Here is a 21,874-nt window from a genome sequence, read left to right as displayed (position 1 = left end):
GGATGCCCCAGAGTGCCTGCTGCTTCAGGATGAGGACTGGAGAAGCACCACAGGCCACTGGCTGCCCAACTGCTCTTGTCCTTGTCCCCTCCACTCCTCATCCAGTGCTCTCCCTTCCAGATTCCTCCTTCCTGGCACATGTCCCTGCTCAAGACTCTCCCACCCTGGATACATTACCCCAACAGCCCTGCTTGCCCAAGGTATAATACTTAATACTCTCTCCAGCATAACTAAGCATACTCCAATCATTCATTCATTCGTTCATGGCTTTTTTTTTTTTTTTAACAAATAAGCCACATAAAACTTGAATGCCATGAAGAGGCAACTGCTATCAGTATGTGGATCTATCTTCCTAGGTTTTGTCAGAAATATGTATTATAATGATATATATTATAATGATACATAATATCATAAAAGAGGATACACTGTGCATAAATTGAGTCATAAAAACTTTAATATGCTGCACATTTGCCACAGTAAATATCTCTATAACAACACTGTTAATGGCCACCTGAGATTCTATACCATGCATCAGAAATACTCAATTAAAAGCCAACTATACATTCTTTCTCAAATATTTATTTATTTATTTATTTATTTTTAAATATTTTATTTATTTATTTGACAGACAGAGATCACAAGTAGGCAGAGAGGCAGACAGAGAGAGGGAGGGGGAAGCAGTCTCCCCGCGGAACAGAGCGCCAGATGTGGGGCTTGATCCCAGGACCCTGAGATCATGACCTGAGCCGAAAGCAGAGGCTTAACCCACTGAGCCACCCAGGCGCCCCTATTTATTTATATTTGAGATTTTATTTATTTATTTGAGAGAGAGTGAGTGAGAGAGAAAATGAGCAGGGGGAGCAGGAGTGCAAAGGGAAAAGAAGGCTCCCCACTGAGTAGGGAGCCCAATGTGAGGCTCTATCCCAGGACCCCAGGATCATGACCTGAGCTGATGGCAGATGCTTAACCCACTGAGCTACCCAGGCACCCTTTTTTCTCAAATATTCAGTGAGCACCTATTGTGTGGCATGACTTTGCTTAGAAATTTAGGTTGACTGCAAGATCCTACTATTACCATAGTAAAGTTATTATAAACGAGGCGCTAGTGAATTTCCTTGGGGCTCAACATCTGGGCATGTCTGTAATTGCTGACACAGGAAAAATTCCCAGAAGTAGGATTTCTAGATTCAAGAGGAGACTTTAAGGTCAAATTACCCTCCAATTAGGTTTTCCCAATTTACACTCACACCCACTTCCTGTCTTTAACTGCTTTGATAATGTCCAATAGTTTCTCTACTTCCTTATTTCATTCTTAAACTCTTTTCAGGCTGAGTTTTGTTCTTCTTACTCCACTGAAATTATTCTCACTGAGGTCATCAGATTTCATCGAGTGTCATTTTCAGTGATTCATCTGTTTTCGGTCCTTATCTTCATTGACCTGTTTAGGCCATTTAATACCTCTGGCCACTCTTCTCTTCCTGAAATATTTACCATCCTTGGTCACGTAAAGCAGATCCAGTCTTACTAACTTCATTTGACACCTAGGAAACCAAGGCCTGAAGAGGTCCCCATTTTATCAAGGAGGACATAGCATTGTGCAGGGTTCAAATCTAGACCTCTTGACTCCCATGTTCTTGAGCTTCTTTTTGAGCTCGATTTTTGGAATCCTTGGTGACGTTTGCACATTGTTAAAGAGGGCCTCACTAGGACAATTTTATCTGATTCTTCTTCGTTTCATAAGAAATTTCTTTTGGATTTCATCCCCTCCCCCCCCAGTGCTGTTAATCTAATCAGTCTTCAAGGCCTTAGCTGCACCAGGGTCCTAATGAGGACTCATTTGTGCTGTGGTGCAGAGGGGCCCCTAACTGGGCAGGTTTTCATCCCTGAGAGTTCAGGGATAGAATGAAAGCAGCCCAGAGGACCTGCGGGGAGGATACCTGCCAAGAAGCCGGGAACCGACCTTTGGGGCTAAGCAGCAATCTTCAGGGCCTTGGGCAAATTTCTTATGGGCTTTTCTGGGTGACCTGGTCAGTTACTTCTCAGACCAGGTACCCTCATGTAACATTGAGCAATTGCTTCTTCTTAGAGTTGTTTTGAGGATTTAGTAAGTTCTACATACATAACATCTCTGCGCTCTGCCTGACACAAGACAGACAATAAGTGGTAGTTATTTGAGCCTTTCATTTCGATTTAACAAGCATTTTTCTATATTCGACCTCATTTGGCCTTTCAGTTATCCAATCAAACTCTACCTCCGCAGATGCATATTTTAAATAATCATTTTATCGCGGTAGAGACTTGAGGATCAGAGGGCAAGCACTTGGACTCGAGGTGGCCGCCAACTGGAGCCCGCTCCCCTGGGGAGCGCCCAACTTCTCAGTGGGCCCTGCAACCCCCAAGACCCACAACTTGTCAGCCCGCCGCTGTCGCAGCCTCGTGTCCTCACAGCCTCCCGTCCTCGCTTCTGCATCTAGCCATTCAGCGCCATCTTTGAGCCTGGCACGGAGCCGTATTTCCGCAGTTTCCTCCCCAAACCAGGGGTAGCCACTCATGCCCAAGTGTTCCCCTATTGGGATGAAGTACCCGTAGCTGGCCAGGCTTGTCTCATGCTGGCCCCAAATAATAATTTATCGCGTACTCCCAGGTCTTGGAGGATGCGGTCTGACCAATTCAAAAATGGTGGGGATACCCTCACCTTCCCTGTCTTCCGCTTTAGACGCGCATGGGCGAGGTCACGTCGGAGTGCGCAGGCGCGACAGGGCGGGGCTATTTCCATGGCAACCCGCGCGCAGCTCGGGCCGCTCGGCCCGGCGGGAAGCGCGGGAGCTGAGGCGCTGGCGACAGGCGGGGCTCTGAGCGCCGAGGGGCCCGGGCGCCCGGCGCCCCTGCAGGACGAGACCCTGGGCGTGGCATCTGTGCCCTCGCAGTGGAGGGGCGTCCAGGGCATCCGCCGGGAGACGGTGAGAGCGCCGGCCCGGCTCCGGGCGACGGGGGCCGGAGGGCGAGGGTCCGCGCGCGGTCTCCGGGCGGAGTTCTGGCGTGCCGCCGGTTTGTTTTGTATTTTCACTCACAGACGCTAACCCTGGCGGGATTCTCGAGCGTTTCCTCAGACTCTCTGTGCAACCACAGAAGGGGTTTTTCCTTAAGACTCCTGAAGACACCGTGTTTTGCAGGATTTTGTGTGAACCTCCGTTTCGGGGCATTTCAAACTAACTTTTCTTAAAAAGAGAGAGAAAAAAAAGAGCAGATTGCGTTTCAAGGTCGAGATACGCGTTTTTCTAGGAGCGTCATCAAAAGCGCACACAGCGAGGTTTTTTGAGGAGTGAGGGGCAGGGCTCCTGGGCGTCGGGTCTTCTCCTCAGGGAACTTTGTGCAGACTTTGAGGGCCTGCTGTGTGCCCAGAGCTCTTCCCTCCTGGAGCCGACGTGGGGTCGTTTGCAGGGCACGGGCAATAGGCAACTTAGGCAATAAGTAAATTCTGCGGTGTGTTGTTAGGAGGTGAGGAGTGCCACGGACGAACGCAAAAGAAGGGTGAGGGCTTGGAGGGTCTGGGTTGGAGAGTGAGGGGGTGGGCGGGCCTCACTGAGAAGGTGACATCAGAGGAGTGGTAGAGCAGCCCCGCAGGGCAGACTGCCAGTGCAAAGGCCCAGTGGTTGGAGCAGATCTTGCGTGTTTGAGGAGGCAGCCCGGCTGGCGTGGAATGAGAGAAGGGGAAATGGTCCCAACTGAAGTCAGAGTGGGTAAGCAGAGGCAGGTCAGGTAGGGTCTTGCAGATCATTTTAAGGACATTGGCTTTTCCTTGGTGAAAATGGGGGGCATTGTAAGGTGCTATGCATTTACCAGAAAAGAAAACTTAGTTTGCCACCAGAGTGGCCAGACCTGCAGAGCTTAGCTCCTCACCAACACCGATGAGCTTTCCATGAAGTCTTACTCTGGAAGATAGGTTTCTTGCCTCGGGCTTGCAGGTCTCAAGCCAGGATTTGATGTGGCTTCAAAGCTCTCCCCACTCACATCCTGCCTAGAAATGGTTCTGGTGCAAAGCCAAGTGGATGTTTTAGTTAAATCTGCCCATTCTTATCACAGGTAAAAGTGTACTTCACAGTTCCTGGCTTTGAAGAGCACTTGAAGTAGCTCTTGTTTGCCAAAGGCCCAGATTCTAGAAGACTTTAGATTTGGAAACCACTGATTCAGTCTAAGTTTCTTTCTTCTTACAGAGAATGAAATGGAGGCAGGTTCATTTTCTTGTGACTATAGTTTTTACCTGTAGGATTCTAAGAACAAATTCCAGGTAAAAAGCTTTCATCTGTGAGGGTGGTTTCCCTGGACTAGCATCTCCTGTCTTATTGAAGGAGATGTTTGATTAAGTTATAAGAATGTTGCAGGGGTCGGAAGAAGGAGGTACATTGCTTTTTTTTTTTTTTAATATAATTTTTTTAAAAAAATTATTTGACAGAGAGAGATCACAATTAGGCAGAGAGGCAGGCAGAGAGAGGGAAGGAAGCAGGCTCCCCACTGAGCAGAGACCCCAATGTGGGGCTCGATCCCAGGACCCCGGGATCATGACCTGAGCCGAAGGCAGAGGCTTAAACCACTGAGCCACCCAGGCGCCCCTAAAAAAAATTTTTTTTAAAGACTGTTTATTCTAGAGAGAGTGCATTGGGGAGGGAGGGGTAGAGGGAGAGAGAATCCCCAGCAGATTCCCCACTGAGTGCAGGGCCTGATCCCACAACCCGGAGATCATGACCTGAGTGGAAACCAAGAGTAGACACCGAACCAACTAAGCCATCCAAACTCCCCTTTTTAATATATTTTTTAAAGATTTTACTCTTTAAGTAATCTCTACACTAGCGTGGGGCTCGAACTCATGAGCCAGGTGCCCCTTTTCTGTTTTAATACTAATGGTCTTTGGCCTTCCTTGAGTTTTCCTGTCGTATTCCAGTATGTTCACAGAGGGATAGTGTCCCGAGCTTTGGTTCGAGACCGGAGTGCACACACTCTTTACGGCTTTGGGCCAGTCACACGATCTCTTCTTCTTCAAAGTGGGTCCTTATGAGAACACTTCCTGAGGGGTTAAATGAGACTGTGAGTAAGAAAGCAGTTTGAAAGCCTGGAGCTGCTCAGGTGAATGATCTGGAGGTGTCAGGCGCCTGGGCAGCTGCCTGAGATGACGGAGGCTGTGTAATTATCCCTCCTTTCTCATCCGCCGTTTCTCAAACTTGGCTGACACTGGAATGTCCTGGGACCCTTGAAAAATATGGATGTTTGGGTCCTACCTTCAGCGATTCTGGCTTAATTGGTAAGTGTTGTGATGTGGGAATCTGCTTTTATTAAAGCTTCCCAGGTCATTCTAATAGGTAGCAAAATTTGAGACCATCCATCGAGTGCATCCTACTTTCCAGCGAAGCCCAATTCTGATCCTAGGAAAGTGTGGGGTGTGTTTTTTTTCCTTTTTCGAAAAATTGTGGTGGGGTGCCTGGCTGGGTCAGCGTAGAGCATGTGACTCCTGATCTCAGGGTCTTGAGTTCGAGCTCCGTGTTGGGCATAGAGATTACTTAAAAATAAATAAAATTGTGGCAAGAGACACATAATAGAAATTTTACTGTTTTTAAGTGTACAGTTGAGCGGCGTCAAGTTCATTCACATGGTGCCACCACTCACCACTCTCTAGTTTCAGAACTTTCTCATCTGTGGGATGCATTTTGGACATTCAGATCTGTCTTCCTTGGACTGTGGGCTCCCAGAGGACAGGGAAGTTAGTCTTGTGTACTTTTGCACCTCCTGAAGGCAACCAGGAAATACTGGATTGAATAATTTTCCCGTGTGCTGTCATCCCACACAGGGTACATCTCTCCTCTCCTGCTTTGAATTAAATTCGCTGCCTTCCTGCGGGCTCTTCCTCCTTTCCTGACGGGCTGCTGCTTGGTGGCCTTGGTGGCTTCTGTAGCGTATGTCACCCCCTGCTGGAAGGTGTTTGTTTTTAACTGGGGTCTGGCCTCTTACTGATTTTCAAGGAGAATTCAGTCTGTGGTTCTCTGCCTTTGAGTTTGCTAGACAGTGTTGATACTAGATTTATTCATTTTTTTAAAAGAGCACGAGAGGAGATTGAGAGGCTAAAATGACACCAAAATGGTCTGCAGTAACTGCAGCTCAAAGGGGTCTAGCACCTCGGTGGCTCCCAGCTTCTGTGGAAATGTCTGCTGTTGTCCTCCGCACGTGGCCGAGCCCCGGCTCCACGTTGTCGTTTGAAAAGCTGTTTGTTGCCCTGATAGACTCAAGAGGGAAGTTCACCTGAACAGGAGGTTGTGCCTTGACACGGGTTCCCGGCTCAGTTACTCCACCCTTGCAGAGGCCACTTGGGACGGTTGTCCATGCTGCCTCGTGAAACCCACTCAGCATCACACCCAAGACATTCCCGCCCCACCTTGTCTGCTCGTTGGCAGATTGTGCCTCACACCGGGGTCAGATCGAGGCGGGGCTGGTGCGTGGGCTTTGCAGCATGTGCACAGGGAGCTGCTGATCTAGGCGGGGGTCCTCTCCGCTGCCATCACACCTGCCTTCTCCTCAGGTGTGTGGGCCCGATGAGGAGGAAGAAAGGAGGCCTTTGGGGTGATGGCAGCCTGAGGAAAAGGTAGCTCTGGGGAGGACAAGTGGAAGCGGGCCTGCTGGAAGTGGCGAGGTGATAGTGACAAGCCACTCCCCCCGCAGGTGCCCAGCAGCGCCCCTCAGGTGGGCTTGGCAGCATTCCTCTGCCTCTGGGGATGAGCCATGACCCTAGGTGAAGCCCAGGACCCGGAGTAATGGAGATAGTCAGAAAGGGGGGGAATGTGAGCATGGTGTGTACGGGGTAGGGGGAGGTGATGGGCCTTGGGCTGTGGCCCTGGGAAGCATACAAAGGGGTGAGGCCCACATGTGGGGTCTCAGTAACCGCCCCCCCCCCAGCATCCACATCACCTGGGGGCTTGTTAGCACGGCACACTCAGCCCCCCTTTAGGAGGTCGCAGCTTGTGTTTTCGCAAGCTTCCAGGTGATTCTGGGGCCTGCCCATTGAGAATGCAGGTCTAGAATGGTCTTTGAGGTTCTTTTCCACTCTGGAGTCAGATGTGCTGGCTCAGGCTGACTGGGAGAATGAAGCGAGAAGTGGTATGCTTCTGGTATTAGCTGGTGGTGGTTACTACCCAGGGGAGTAATGGGGGCTCGTCTCTCACGACATTTCCCCAGACCTTCAAAGACACATTCTTTCTATGGTGATGTATTTCCTCAATTAGAGGACACACGCCCACCCCCAGCCTTTGTAATAGATCTTAAAATTCGGTGTGTCTCACAAATGACCTGTGTATTTAATATAGTTTCCCCCGAAGAACTATTAAATAATTGGAATGTTTTATAATCAATACATCCTAGAGTCAAGGAGATGTATATATTTTATTTGTCTCTTTTTTTCTTGAGAGGGAGAGAGGAGGGGGAGGGGTAGAGGGAGCAAGAGAATCTGAAGCAGCCTCCATGTCTGGGATGGAGCTAGATGAGGGGCTTGATTTCACGGCCCTGAGATCATGACCTGAACTGAAATCAAGAGTCAGATGCTTCGCGGACTGAGCCACTCAGGTGCCCCTATCTATCTATCTCTACACCCAGTGGGGGGCTTGAACTCATGACCCTGAGATCAAGAGTCACATGCTCTACTGACTGAGGCAGCCAGGTGCCCCTAGAATGTATATTTTTAATAAGAAAATGACTATTCTACTTATGACTTTGAAGTTGGCCTGCCCCATATTGATATCCCCTGGATGGATTTCTCTAGCTGGCCAGTTTCTGAATGACAGAGTCACACATCGGCGCAGTTACACTGGCACTGGTCAGTCTTTGACCCTGAAGGCAGGGCAAAGCCTAGTATTCTGTCAACATACCTCTCAGAGCCTGGGGTGGGGGCCGGTCACCAGACCCAGTGGGGCCAGTTCCTCTGTCATGAGGAATGTTCCTGAAATTGATCGATCCATCCTAAATGCCAGCCAGAGACCCATTATTTCAGAAATGAGGCCTTGAGGGGTGGTGGTCTGGGGGTCAGGAAGCCTTCCTAGAGGTTAGTGTGATAGCAAGTGACAGAAACTGGCCCAGACCAGGCACTTCTGTTCAGGATGCAGGGGTCTCCTGGGTCCCTCATGGAGGTGCGGCGGCTGGTCCTGAGGAATCCAGGAGGCTTTGGGGGCTCTGCTGTTGCCATGCATTCCCTGAGGCCTGTCTCTACTTGGCTCCTGGTCACATGGTGGCACTGGCTGAGTGTCAGGGCCCAGAGTTTCGAGGTTTCAGTTCCGGGCCTGTGCTGTCTAACTTGTGAAATCTTTGTCTCTGTCATGAGTTTCCCTGAGAGAGCTCAGGTGGCCCAGCAGAGTAGTGTTCACTTCCCATCTAGTCGGAAGCTGCAGTCCTGGTGTTGGGGGCACATTTTGTGGCTTGGGTAGGAGTCCTGGCGTTCTGGATGTCTGCGGGCTCTCTTGGGGCAGGATTGTTAGGCACTCATCCTAGGCTCTACTCCCTGAGTCTCACTGCCTTCCTCTCCGCTTTAGGTTGCTGGGGCTTCGGACTCCAGAGCACGGAGCCTGGTAGTCTTGATTTGGGAATTGTTTCCCTGGTCCACACCTCCTAGTGCGATTAAAGTTTGGCCCCAGCTCCTCCCCCACCTCCGCATTTCCCCTGCAACACCTGTGCCTCCGAGGTGTGGGAGGCAGGCTGCAGCCCAGCATCCCGAACACTCTCCTTCCGGGCCTTGCTGGGGCCTAAGAAGCAAGGACCCCACTGGGCCCTGACCTCTTCCCTGACATCTCAGACGGGAGCCTCAGCACAGCCACACACTGCCTGGCACAGAAGGCACCAGTATATACTGGGTAGCCTTGAGCGAGCCCTTCCTTTTTGGAGGTTTGGGGCTCCAACCCCAGACGATCTGGGTCTGGTCAGGATCAGACCAGATACTTGGATCATGAACCATGGAAACCTACGTTGGAGTCCCCGAGGGAAAAGAGAGTCATGGTGGTTTCCTGCCAGTTCACAGAAAAAAAAAAAAAAATTGCAGGTGCATTATCATTGGTTTTTTAAGGTTTTTTTTCTCCCTAAATTTTCCCTAGTGTTTTTTTGACATTTGTCGTTTGTCTGAATAAGCAAGCAGCAAGCAAATATTAATAGAGATAGCTGGAAAGGTGACCGCTATGTGTCTCTTGTGGCCATTTTTGTCTTACGTTAGGACACTGGGGTAACATTCTTTTAGAAGCATTTTTCTGCATTCATCTGGTGTGATCAGTGGCCAGGACGCTGGACTGTTTGGGAGAGAACACCGTGGCTGAGACAGGCTGGTGTCACAGGTCAGACTACCTGGATTCAAGTTCCACTGCACTCACCTCTGTGCTGTGTGACCTTGGGTGAGTTACTTCTCTGTGCCTCGGCGCCAACAGCAGTAATGCAGAAATAGGATTTTCTCTATAGGGTGGTTGTGAGCGTGGATAAGATGTGGCTAGAGCTTTGGGGAGACTGCGTGAGTGAGCACTTAGTCACCGACACTCTTACCATCATTGTGGCTTCTGGAACTTTGATTTTCTCCCACCGTCTTAGAATTTGGCTCAGCCTGTATTCTTTCTGGTCCCCGAGCCCATCCACGAATTCCTCAGTGTGCACGCTCCACTGGCACTGGGGCAGCCCTCCAGTGCTATGGTTTCAGGTCGAGTCTCTGCTGGATGCTCTCCGAGCCTCGTGCCTTGTGGCCGCTTCCATGCAGACGGCAGGGAGGCATCTCAGTATAGAGGGGGCCCCACAGAACCGCTTCTGCGCTCTCTTCTCCCAGAACCTGCCATCGCATTCACTGGTTGTCACACCTGCTCTCTGCTCCTCACGTCTCCCTGAGCAGCCAGAGAGGCATGGGCCTGCTTACGGCCACCCTGGGGCTCACACCTAGAGGGAAAGCCCCACTTGTCCTGGCTCTCAGACACCTCTGGGCCTTGCCCTTGCTCGCGTGCCGCCCTCCTCACCCACTGTGGCCGGGTGCGCCGCCAGCTCTCCAGTTTCTGAATGTGGGGCCTCCTCTACCGGCGGGTTTTGGTCTCGCCTCCCGGCTGGTCCCCATCCCTGTTCCAGGCCCCTCTCCTGCCGCTCTCCGCTTGTCCTTCATACCTCAGCGCAAGTGCTGTGTGCCCAGAGGCCTTCCTAGCTGTTCCCTACTCTCCCACACCTCTGCTGCACTTAGCGTCATTGGTAGTTGATGGCTTTTCTTGTTTGTGTAGCCCCGACCCCCGTAGAACCTCCTTAGGCACAGGAATCTTGCACATTTTGTTTGCTGCTGTATCAGTAGTACCTGGACAGTGCCTGGCAAGTGGATGCTCAGTAAATAGTGTGTGTGTGTGTGTGTGTGTAGCAAAATGGAGATACATATAAATAACATGTAATACACGTTACATATGGTATATATGTATATGTAATACAGTGCTATGGGTGTGTGTGTGTATACATGTAGTATATAGCATAAACAGGCTTATGCCATGTGCCAAATACCATGCAAAGAGCCGGGGATATAAAGAGACATCAGAAGGGTTCTGAAGCTGGAGGCACTTACAGTTTAATTGGTGGTAGAAAAGGAGAATTTTGTGGAACGTGAAAGGGAATGTGAGGATGGGTATTTCATGTTCTAGCAAGGGCTGCCCCTAGGTAGGGCCAGCTCCCTTCCTTCGGGCTTGCTAGTGCTGGCCTGCTGCCCAGCGCTGTCCCCCAGGCCTGAGTGCGGGGCACAGGGGTCTGGGCCTCATCATTGCCCTTTGTGTTCAGGTGCTTGGTGAGGGGCCGCGTGAACAGAGCCTCTTGCGAGACCACGACATATGATAGATGGCCCCTCACTTGGTAAATGATGGGTCACGTCCATGTAAGAAAGAGGCTGATCTGCTGTCTGTCCCTGTGCCCAGCTAAACAGGGGATGAGGGATTGGAGGCAGATGGTGGGGTGGGGAAAAGGGGCAGCTGGGAAGAAGCCTGCCTTCCACCAACTAGCTCATCACAGACACACTCACTTTCTTTGATGACGGGGGGCATCTTGGACAGTGCCTGCTAAGGGAGGGAGAAGCCGTGGGCCATTCTGCTGGTGTCCAGGTTTGACATGCTTAGGCGACCACTGCTGGCTCTAATATGACATGACTACTGTCAGGTTCTTCAAAAGGGCACTCCTAAAAAAAAAAAAAAAAAAAAAAAAAAAGATATTCCTGCATCTGCTCCAAATAGTGTCATAATGTCACCAGAGGTTCTGAGTCAGGCTCTTACTGGGTCATGTTGGCTGCCCCTGGACCTCTCAGTGTGACCTAGGGCACATAGGAAGGTTGAAGGGTCGTCTCTACCCTTGGCACACGGATTGGGCTCGTCCTTTGGAAGATGGGCCAAGAGGAAAGGGACATGCTGGGGCGGACAGGGTGACCAGAGGCCTGAGGGTCAGCAGCAGCATGGGAGGGGAGTGTGTGGGCTGGTGAGGCTGGGTGTTGACTGCTGGGTTGTGATCTTCTGCAGAAAAGTTGCCAGACAGCGAGCATTGCCACCGCCGAGAAGGCGGCCCAGACCCGGAAGCACGTGGATGCCGAGGTGCAGACGGAGGCCCCCGTGCCAGTCAGCGCGCCGTCCGTGTCCCCGCATGATGACCCCCGGCTCGCAGCCTTTCTTCGGAGGGTGGAGGCCATGGTTATTCGGGAGCTGAACAAGAACTGGCAGAGCCATGCTTTTGATGGCTTCGAGGTGAACTGGACTGAGCAGCAGCCAACGGTAGGGAACGGGCTGGCGCGGCCTGGGACGCGCCCCTCCTCTGCTCCAGCTCGCGCCTTAGCCTTGCTTTCAGTCCTTCTTTTACGCCAACCAGATACTGATAATAGTAGTAATACTAACAGAGTTCACTGGGCTCTAACATTCTGCCGGGTGGATGATTTTACAAGAGTAAGTCCTCAGGGGCCCCTGGGTGGCTCAGTCGGTTAAGTGCCTGCCTTTGGCTCAGGTCATGATCTCGGGGTCCTGGGACTGAGCCCTGCATCGGGCTCGTGGCTCAGCGGGGAGCCTGCTTCTCCCTCTCCCTCTGCCCCTCCCCCCTACTTGTGGGTGCTCTCTCTCTCTCTTACACTCTCTCAATAAACAAAGTATTAAAAAAAAAAAAAAAAGGAGAGGGACCTGTGGGTTGTTTAGTCGGTTAAGCATCTGCCTTCAGCTCCAGTCATCATCCCAGAGTCCTGGGATCGAGTCCCACGTCAGGCTCCTTTCTCAGTGAGGAGCTTGCTTCTCCCTCTGCCTGCCATTCCCCCTGCTGCGCGTGCTCTCTCTCTCTCTGACAGATAATTAAAATCTTAAAAAAAAAAAAAAAAAAGACTTCCCTGCTGTCAAGAAGTAGGTGTGGTTGGGGTGCCTGGGTGGCTCAGTGGGTTAAAGCCTCTGCCTTCGGCTCAGGTCATGATCCCAGGGTCCTGGGGTTGAGCCCCGCATCGGGCTCTCTGCTCCGCAGGGAGTCTGCTTCCTCCTGCCTCTCTGCCTAGTTGTGATTTCTCTCTGTCAAATAAATAAAATATTTAAAAAAAAAAAAGTAGGTGTGGTTATCTCCATTTACAGCTGGGAGGTACTGAGAGGTACAGGTGGGAGACTTCAAGCTGAAGTGACTTTTCCAGGGTCACACGGAGCTAGTTAGCAATGGAGGGAGGGTTTGAACCCGGGGAGTCGGACTCTGGACTGAATTCTCCCCACTGCTTGGCTGTGTCTCCCCAGGCAGCACACACTGAGGGCTCTCTGTGCCATCTCATTCAGCATGACTGCATGAGGCAGTACTAGGATGATCGCCATTTTATACAGGGGGCCCAGAGAGGCTAAGTGACTTGTCTGTGGTCACACAGCTTCACGGGCTAAGCTGGGATATGAGCCTGGTCTGGTTTCACTACCATGCTCTAGTGACTTCGGTGTCTCCAGGGCTCAGTTCAGAGCCGTCACCCTGTATACTCAGGTGGCCAGCCGCACAGACAGCCCAGCCTTTGAGATGAGGAAGCCTTGGCATGAATGGGAGGGGCTCTTGGCTTTGGCTCTGTGCTGGGCCTCAGCCTACCCTGTGGACAGGGCACTTGCTTGGTGCTGCATGCCCTCGACGGACCGGCTGCAGAGCCTTGGAGCTCCGGGCCAAACTTTTTATACAATGCTTTCTTCCTTGGGAAATAGAGCTGAGTAACTGTGTATTCAGAGGTCATAAGCCCTGCTCTAGCCGCTCCTCCTCCTCTGCCCACTTACCCCCAAGTCGGTGGAAGGCAAGGGAGAGTTGGTTTGTTCCAGGGAAATCCTCAAAATCCCTCTGAAGAGCGGGTGTGGAGGCCATACCGAAGTGGGCAGTCCCTGAGGCTCAGGGAAGCTGCTTGATGGAAGGGCTTGGTGATCAGAGCCCAGCCCACTCTCCTGCTGTTGCCCATGCGCGCACCAGCCCCCAACTTTACAGTTGCATTTAGAGAGGTTAAACTTTTTTTTTATTATTAGAGGTGCTTTTACTCATTTCTATGAATTAATTTGGTCCCAGTGTATATTGCTCTCTCCCCTTTACAAAATACCTGTTTTCTGACTGCGGAAACAATATGTGTTCATTGTAACAAATCCGGGCAGTACAGAAACAACAAGCGTGTACCATGTAGACAGCGGTAGGGAACTCCTGTTCCTGGGCCTTTAACTCCTCCCTGTGCTACAATAACACACACCATTGTTACTAGTGTCATTAAGAACTTTTTTTTTTTTTTTTAAGGATTTTATTTATTATTTGACAGAGCACAAGCAGGGGGAATGGCAGAGGGAGAGGGAGAAGCAGGCTCCCCGCCGAGCAGGGAGCCAGACTCGTGGCTCGATCCCAGGACCCCGGGATCATGACCTGAGCTGAAGGCAGACGCTTAATGACCGAGCCACCCAGGCGCCCATCCCTAGGACATTTTAAACAAAAAATGGAAAGCACTGTACATTTTCTTTATGACTTTTCTCACTTGCCAAGGCTCTCCACGTCAGTTCCTATAAAGGTGCGCCAGGCTGCATCCCACTGCATAGATGTGCCATCCTTTATCGGACGCTCCTATGGGACTCGGTCTCTTCCGGAAACGTGTGGACAGGCGGGAGATTGGGCCCCTCTCAGTGGCAGTGGGGCGTGTTGCCCTGATGGCCTCGTGTCTTAGCGGTTCCCGGAATGCCGGGCAGAGAATTCTCCAAGTTTGCTGTTAGATTAACAACGTCAGCAAATCTCTCCCTCTCACTTCTTCTTTTGTATTAGCTTTTTGTTGATTTCCTCATAGTGGAGTTATTATTTTGGCTGATATGGGGTTTTTGTGTCTTCTCCTGCTGTCAAAGTGTTGGCCTTGACATTTCATCGCTCTCCTTGGCACTGTTGTAGCCACTCCGGAAAGGCTGGGATGCCGTGCTCAGAGAGAAACCCTGATTTCCGATTTCCAAAAACAATCTGACAACCTTGGGGAATGCTTAGAAATCAGAGATAAGAGACAGGGGCTCCCACAGGACTTCTGATCTCCTGGCTCTGTTGTTTCCTTCCTCTGGCTTTGCACATATGTGTGGACAGCTGTGCGTCACTGTGACCGATCTCGGGGTCTTTTCTGGGGAGCAAAGCCTGTTTTGTGTTGTCAGGTGGCTACAGAGACTTCATGCTTGTCCTTTTAAAAACCTCTGAATGTTTTGTCTGCACACTGTATTTTTTTGTGCCAGGTTTCTTTCTTTCTTTCTTTCTTTCTTTCTTTCTTTCTTTCTTTCTTTCAAGATTTTATTTATTTATTTGACAGAGATCACAAGGAGGCAGAGAGGCAGAGAGGGAGAGGGAAGCAGGCTCCCTGCTGAGCAGAGAGCCTGATGTGGGGCTCAATCCCAGGACCCTGGGATCATGACCGGAGCCGAAGGCAGATGCTTTAACCCACTGAGCCACCCAGGAGCCCCTGTGCCAGGTTTCCTAAGGTGTGTTCTCCACACATGTCTGTTTACCCTTTGTGCTGTTCTGTGTCCGTCACGGTGACAGTGTGGGGTGGTCCCATTGTCTCCAGCTTCTCCCACTTTGTAGTCTCATCTTCAGATCTCAGTTGTACTGGTTGTTGCAGTTATAAGTAGTGTCATGACAAATAATATATACGGTTTATTTCTAATGTAAACTTTGGTTGAACGTGACATAAAAAGGCACACATCTTGCCACTTCAGGCCTGTGGCTTTTCAAAGTGAAAACCCTTGTGGAACCAGAACCCAGATCAGGAAACTGAATGCAGTGCGACCCTGGAGGTTTTCTTGAGTTCCCTCCACCTCCTACCCCACAGCTTTTCTTTTTCTCTTCTTTCTTTCTTTCTTTTTTTTTTTAGTTTATTTATATTTAAGTAATCTCTACCCCAGATGTGGGGCTCAAACTCATAAGCGTGAAGCCAAGAGTTGCATGCTCTGCTGTCTGAGCCAGCCAGGCACCCTTATATGGCTTGGTTTTAAATTTTATTAAAATTTATTAAATATCATTCACATCCCATATAATTCACCCATTTAAAGTGTACAGTTCAAGGGCACCTGGGTGGCTCAGATGGTTAAACCTCTGCCTTTGGCTCAGGTCATGATCTCCAGGTCCTGGGATTGAGCTCCACACTGGGTTCCCTGGTCAGTGGGGAGTCTCCCCTCCCTCTCTACCTACCCCTTGCTCGTGTGCATGCTCTTTCTCTCTCAAATATAAATACAAAAATCTTTTTTAAAAAAAAAAGTGAAGTGTAGGGGCACCTGGGCGGCTCAGTCAGTTAAGCGTCTGCCTTTTAGCTCAGGTCATGATCCCAGGGTCCTGGGATCGAGTCCTGCATCAGACTCCCTGCTCAGCGGGGAGCCAGCTTCACTCTCTGCCTCTGCTGCTCCCCCTGCTCGTACTCTCTCACTCTGTCATATAAATAGATAAAATCTTAAAAAAAATAGTGTACAGTTCAGTAAGATTTTACGTTCCTAGAATTGTACAACACTGGCACAACTTTATTTTTATTTTTTAAAGATTTTACTTATTTATTTGAGATGGAGAGAGAGAGAGATAGTGAGAGAGAGCACAAGCAGGGAGAGCAGCAGGCAGGGGGAGAAGCAGGCTTCCTGCTGAGCAGGGAGCCCGATGCGGGGCTCGATCCCAGGAGTCCGGGATCATGACCTGAGCCGAAGGAGCCCACCAGGCGCCCCACTGGCACAATTTTAGAACACTTTCATTGCCGTCAAGAAGAAAGTCCATACCCACCAGCAGTCACTCTCCATTTCCCCCCAAATCCCTGGCGGCTACTCGTCTTCCTGTCTGTACGGTGTCCGTTGTAGACATTTCCTGTGGATGGGATCCTGCACGAAGCCGTCTCGGTGACTGGCTTCTTCCACGTGTGGAATGTCAGCGAGGCTGTGGCGTGTGCCAGCAGCTCTTTCCTTCCCGTGGCTCGGTAGTCCTTCCTGCGTGGGGGGGGTGTGCCCCATCTATTGGCTGGTGGGCATCTCGGTTGTGACACCTGTGTACAAGTTTTTGGATAAACGTGTTTTCAGTTCTCTGGGTGTGGACCTCGGAGCAGAATTGCTGGGTCATAGGGTGCCTCTCTGTTTGACCATTTGAAGATCCACCAGACTGTTTCCCCACGGCGGCCGCGCCATTCTGCATTCTTGCTAGTGACACATGAGGGTTCCCACCGTACAGCTTTTTACACGTATTAAGTTCTTTCCGTTGGATAGTTTCCTTCTGTGGAGTCACGAGGTCAGGAGTATGGAGCTTTTCACAGAAGTTTTGGTCTGTGCTGTAGATCCCATCCCAGAAACCTTGGGCTGATGGCTCATGGTGGCCCGCATGGCCAGCCTTCTCATTTGCTGTGCCAGCCTGCCCTGGGCTGAGAAAGAAGATGCCAGGCCTTTACGTGTAAAGCCCTGTGGTACTGAGTATAGTCACATTGTACAGCTATCACCACCATCCAGTTCCAGAAGCCAAAGCTTTTTCTTTCTTTCTTTCTTTCTCTTTCTTTCTTTCTTTTTTTTGGGGGGGGGGGGTGGAGGGGAAGAGGGAGAGGGAGAATCTTTTTTTTTTTTAAGATTTTATTTATTTATTTGACAGAGATCACAAATAGGCAGAGAGATAGGCAGAGAGAGAGGAGGAAGCAGGCTCCCTGCCTAGCAGAGAGCCTGATGTGGGGCTCAATCCAAGGACCCTGGGATCATGACCGGAGCCGAAGGCAGATGCTTTAACCCACTGAGCCACCCAGGAGCCCCGTGGGAGGGAGAATCTTAAACAGGCTGCACTCAGCACTGAGCTTGACACGGGGCTCAGGCTCACAACCCTCAGGCTCCAAGCCTGAGCCGAAGCCAACAGTAGGACACTTAACCGACTGCACCATTCAGGCACCCCAGAAGCCAAACCTATTGAAATGGTGTGTAGAACAGGGTCTGCCTCTGATCCAGAACCTGGCATTTGTCTCGATTTGGAAGATCCTTTCTTCTGGGTTTTTGGAAGTATCCTTTGAGGGGTATGTTTGGGTGAAGCCTCCAGATTTCCCTCCAGGATTGGGCAGTGGACCTGGGTGGCTTGGGTGGTCCAAGCCTGTGTATAGTTTTTTTTTTTTAGGTGGCTATGAGACCACCTGTTGGGTGGCTCTGGGCTCAGGGTTGGTGATGGTCTGTCTCTTGCAGGTGACCTGTTTACACACCCTGGGCTACCCCCCAGCCCAAGGGGAGGGTCTGCACGTGACCAGCGTCTCCTGGAATACCACCGGGTCTGTGGTGGCCTGTGCCTATGGCCGGTGAGTGGCTGCCGTGGTGGCTGCATCGGGCACTGGGAGGCCCTCAGACCCTGGTCTAAGAGGTCTAAGACCTCTTTTTTCCTGTCCGTGTGGTGAAGGGTTGGCCAGAGTCTGGCCATTCTGGGAGTATTTTTATTCTCAAGGCTGCCTGGGCACCAGGTTGGCTGGTAAGAGCAGAGGAGGGAAGGGCTTCAGGTGCAGGAGTCCTGGTGCCCACCTGTCTGTCAGCACAGGGCAGTGAGCCTGGGCCTGCCGCCTCTGCTCCATGAGCTGTCTCCTGATGGGCCATGGTTCCCCCTCCCTGCCACTGGGTGCACCCACCCTTGGTTTCCGGGAACCCTTTTCTAGAGGTTGTGCCCTTGGGGTGCCATGGAGATGCCTGTGCCACTTCAGTACCCAGTACAGTCTGGGTGTGATGGGGGAAACTGCGGCTCATCTGTTCGGGGTTGGCTGGGGAGGACGGTAGGTCAGGTGATAGGAACAAGGTGGGGAGGAGGCCCCGGCCTCGAGGCAGAGCCAGCTCAGGCTTGTCCCTGTGCAGGTTGGATGACGGGGACTGGAGCACGCTCAAGTCCTTCGTGTGTGCCTGGAACCTGGATAGGCGAGGCTTAAACCCCCGGCAGCCGTCGGCGGTGGTGGAGGTGCCCAGCGCTGTCATGTGCCTGGCCTTCCACCCAACACAGCCATCCCACATCGCAGGTAAGCCTTCAGCCTGCTTCGCTTCTGCCCCCGTGGAGGGTGGCCGGTGGTGAGCTCTCCACTGGGCTGTCAGCCCCTGGGCACAGCCAAGGTAGGTCTGCTGAGGGGGGGAGGAGAGACTGGGGGGCTCTGATCCCTGAGCTCAGGTGAGGATGCTGAGGATGGCTGGTGTGGAGCTGGGAGGCGGAGGAGGCAGGTCATCGCGGAGTCTGGCGGGCCATGGGGTGTGGGCCTTGGGATGTGGGCCATGGAAGGGCACAGCCAGGTCAGGACCAGAGGCGGGGCGACATGAGCACCCTTGGGGAGCTGTCAGCGATGATAGGAGCCTCATGTGTTGGGAAAGGGGGTTTTGCTGGAGGGAATGGCAGGATGCTGGGGCGGGGAGGTCAGCCTGGCAGCGGGAGAAGCATCCTGGGTGTGTGGGGGGTGTGCGGAGGACCAGGGCTTTTCCTTCTCAGGGTGGTTTTGGGGAAGTGGCTCCACGTCCTGGCTCCGTGGCTGTGAAGGGCTGGCACTTGACCAGGAAGCCGGAGGGGGCTGGGTGTGGGTCAGTTCCTGCCCGGGCCTGCTTGGTCCCACAGGTGGGCTGTACAATGGTGAGGTGCTGGTATGGGATATGAGCCATCCCGAGGACCCGCTGCTCTGGAGAACGGGCCTGACAGATGACACACACACAGACCCCGTGTACCAGGTCAGAGCAGTGGGCTGCTGTGTGTGTCCGGGAGGCACCAGGCACCATCCCCTTCTTGCTAGGCTGGGCTGGGCTGTCACAGGCCTGCTCCTGGAGGCCAGGCAGGAGAGAGGGTGCCCGCTCGGCACAGGCATGGCAGAAGGTCACTGGGGAGTTGGCAGTTGGGACAGCTGCCTTCAGCATTCTCAGAGCTCCCAGGGCATGAGTCACATCCCACCCCCGGCAGGAGCCACCCCCAGGGCCCTGGGCCATTCCCAGCTGCACCCCCCGACCCCACCCCCCCCAAGCTGCCACTAGAGGTTCCCAGCTGTCCCGGCCTGCCTGGGCTCAGGGACAGAGCTCAGAACCCTCGGGACTGCCCCCTGGTGTGTGAGGTGGCTCCTGGCCTCCCCCAGAATTCTCCTTATTTTCCTAGAAGGGGTGGGTGGGAATGGGGGAATGACCGTTGGTCTGGCTGGGAGGTAGGGGCAGGCTGGGGAGCAAGCAGCGCTTTCCTGACCTCGGTCCTGCATCCCGCGGCCCCAGGTGGTTTGGCTGCCTGAGCCCCGGCACAGCCACCGCTTCCAGGTGCTGAGCGTGGCCACGGACGGGAAGGTGCTGCTCTGGCAGGGGGTCGGGGCGGGCCGGCTGCAGCTTACGGAGGGCTTCGCCCTGGTTGTGCAGCAGCTCCCGAGGAACACCAAGCTAAAGAAGGTACTTGGGGCCCAGTTGCCTCTGGACCCTGCAGGGCCTCTGTGAGGAGCCCTGGGTGGGAGGGGGCAGGTGACACGGGCTCCCGCAGTACCAGTGGAGGACCTGCCCGTTGACCTCCTTGGGCCCCGGTGCCCACTCGAGGGACTGGGCTCTTGTGGGACACTGTGGGATTCTCTTGACTCTGCCCTGGCGTTCATTTCTCCACAGCCTCCCCGGGGAGAGACTGAGATCGGTGCCACGGCGGTGGCCTTCTCCAGCTTTGACCCTAGCCTTTTTGTCCTGGGCACAGAAGGCGGCTTCCCACTCCAGTGTTCACTGGCGGCGGAAGAGGCCGCCCTCACCCGGATGCCTAGTTCTGTGCCCCTGCGGGCCCCGGCACAGCTGACCTTCTCTCCCCACGGTGGTCCCATCTACTCCGTGAGCTGTTCCCCCTTCCACAGGTAGAGAAGGCCCCAGTGTCCCCGGCATAGGGAGGGCAAGGGGGTCCCGCAGAACCGTGGGAAGGGCCTGTAGTCTGTTCGCGGCCCAGGTCTTCCCCATGGGAGCTCTCGTGCCCAGAGCGCTGGTGGTTGGCTCCAGGGCATCAGCCTCTCGCTCCCTAAGGGGATCCCCGGTTTGGGGAGGTCCAGGGAGGCCCAGTGGACCAGGACATTCAGCACTCCTCCCCTGCTTCCTGTCTAGGAATCTCTTCCTGAGCGCGGGGACCGATGGCCATATCCACCTGTACTCCATGTTGCAGGCCCAGCCCCTGGCCTCCCTGCAGCTGTCCCACAAGTATCTGTTCGCCGTGCGCTGGTCGCCAGTGCGCCCCCTGGTGTTTGCAGCTGCTTCTGGAGAAGGTAGGAAGGACACCAGACTCAGATCCACTAACGCTGCAGGGGCCCGGCCCTGACCTGGAATTCTGAGCTGGGGAGAGACAGCACGTGGGGGGGTTGCCATACCGGCCAGTGGCTTTATTTCGTGCTGCGGCCTGTCGAGTTTCTCTTCCGGGTACGCAGGGGACTTGGAGGAGGGGCAGACACTTGTCCCCACGCCTCTCTCCGCGCAGGTGACGTGCAGCTATTTGATCTCCAGAAGAGCTCCCAGAAACCCACGGTTTCAATCAAGCAAACCCAGGATGAAAGCCCGGTCTACTGCCTGGAATTTAATCGCCAGCAGACTCAGCTCCTGGCCGCAGGCGACGCCAAGGGCACGGTCAAGGTGTGGCAGCTGAGCACCAAGTTCACAGAACAAGGGCCCCGGGAGACCGAGGACTTGGAGCAGCTGGCGGCCGAGGTGGCCACCTGAGGACAGCGAAACGACAGCAGGGCCCTGCAGGGGGGGGCAGGTCTGGCGAGGCCACAGCTGTGCCGCGCTGTGGGGTGCTCTCAGGGAAGCTGAATGAAGACCTCACAAATCTCTGGGGAGAGTCCTTTATTTGTCTTTACGTGAAAACAAAATGAAGGGGGAGAACAAGAAGGGAGCGAGCCAGCTGCGGCGACTGCTCGAGTCGGAATGGGCAGCTGGCTTCCTGGCGGGAGTCTGGGTCCCCATGGCAAAGGCGAGTGCCTCTGGACCAGAAGCGGCTTAGTGAAGCACCCGTTCTAAGTCTCAGCCCCAAGCGAAGCGGCCGTGAGCTTACAGTGGAGAGTGACACTGGAAACACTTGAGCACAGAGAGGAGGTGACATGCAGCGAGGCAACGGCAGGGCAAGCGGCGCGGGCGGGCGGGGGGCGGGATCAGTTCACGAAGAGCGAGCGGGTGAACTCCACGTAGTCGAAGGCGGTGGGGAGTTCGCGGCCCTTGCCGTCCACGTAGGGCTTCATGTGGGAGACGCAGTAGTCGGCTTGTTCCCGAGTCAGGTTCTGGAGGGAGGAGGCTGCCCGTCAGCACAGCCCTGCTGCCCCCCCGGGGGGGTTGGGGCATGGGGGACAGCAGGAACCCCGGGCCCCAGCGTCAGGGAGAGCCGTGCTCAGAGGCCACAGCGCGTTCGCGGATGCGAGGGGCTGGGCTGGGGGGGTCAGCGGTGAAGAGGG

The 21,874-nt window shown here is 53.2% G+C and overlaps 2 protein-coding genes across 16 annotated transcripts in view; one reads left to right on the top strand and one right to left on the bottom strand.

Annotated features, from left to right (window-relative positions):
- The first annotated feature begins 2,774 nt into the window (after window positions 1-2,774).
- On the top strand, window positions 2,775-21,259 carry WDR34 (WD repeat domain 34). Its single transcript, XM_032866013.1, has 9 exons — window positions 2,775-2,960; window positions 11,526-11,774; window positions 17,667-17,776; window positions 18,318-18,475; window positions 19,057-19,166; window positions 19,692-19,859; window positions 20,067-20,299; window positions 20,541-20,698; window positions 20,908-21,259. The coding sequence occupies exons 1-9, from the start codon at window positions 2,775-2,777 to the stop codon at window positions 21,144-21,146; spliced, it is 1,611 nt and encodes a 536-aa protein (XP_032721904.1). The 3' UTR covers window positions 21,147-21,259.
- SPTAN1 (spectrin alpha, non-erythrocytic 1) overlaps window positions 21,258-21,874 on the bottom strand; it is a 60,699-nt gene continuing 60,082 nt past the window's right edge. For 8 of the 15 annotated variants that reach the window (XM_032866002.1, XM_032865998.1, XM_032866004.1 and 5 more), the window contains one exon: window positions 21,258-21,703. In XM_032866002.1, the coding sequence (XP_032721893.1) occupies window positions 21,578-21,703 (126 nt within the window). In that variant the 3' untranslated portion in view covers window positions 21,258-21,577. The remainder of the gene's footprint in view (window positions 21,704-21,874) is intronic. The other 7 variants (XM_032866010.1, XM_032866008.1, XM_032866005.1 and 4 more) reach the window with 1 other exon arrangement.

Source organism: Lontra canadensis, unplaced genomic scaffold (genome assembly GCF_010015895.1).
Source record: "Lontra canadensis isolate GAN:19392208 unplaced genomic scaffold, GSC_riverotter_1.0 scaffold30, whole genome shotgun sequence".
Classification (NCBI taxonomy): domain Eukaryota; kingdom Metazoa; phylum Chordata; class Mammalia; order Carnivora; family Mustelidae; genus Lontra; species Lontra canadensis.
This window is presented reverse-complemented; position numbering and strand designations above follow the sequence as displayed.

Excerpts from the sequence above, each read along its gene's own strand:
- WDR34 (XM_032866013.1), top strand. The coding sequence starts at position 2,775 with ATGGCAACCCGCGCGCAGCTCGGGCCGCTCGGCCCGGCGGGAAGCGCG. Across the intron at positions 17,777-18,317 it reads GTGGCCTGTGCCTATGGCCG|GTTGGATGACGGGGACTGGA; the intron begins GTGAGTGGCTGC and ends GTCCCTGTGCAG. Across the intron at positions 18,476-19,056 it reads ACAGCCATCCCACATCGCAG|GTGGGCTGTACAATGGTGAG; the intron begins GTAAGCCTTCAG and ends TTGGTCCCACAG.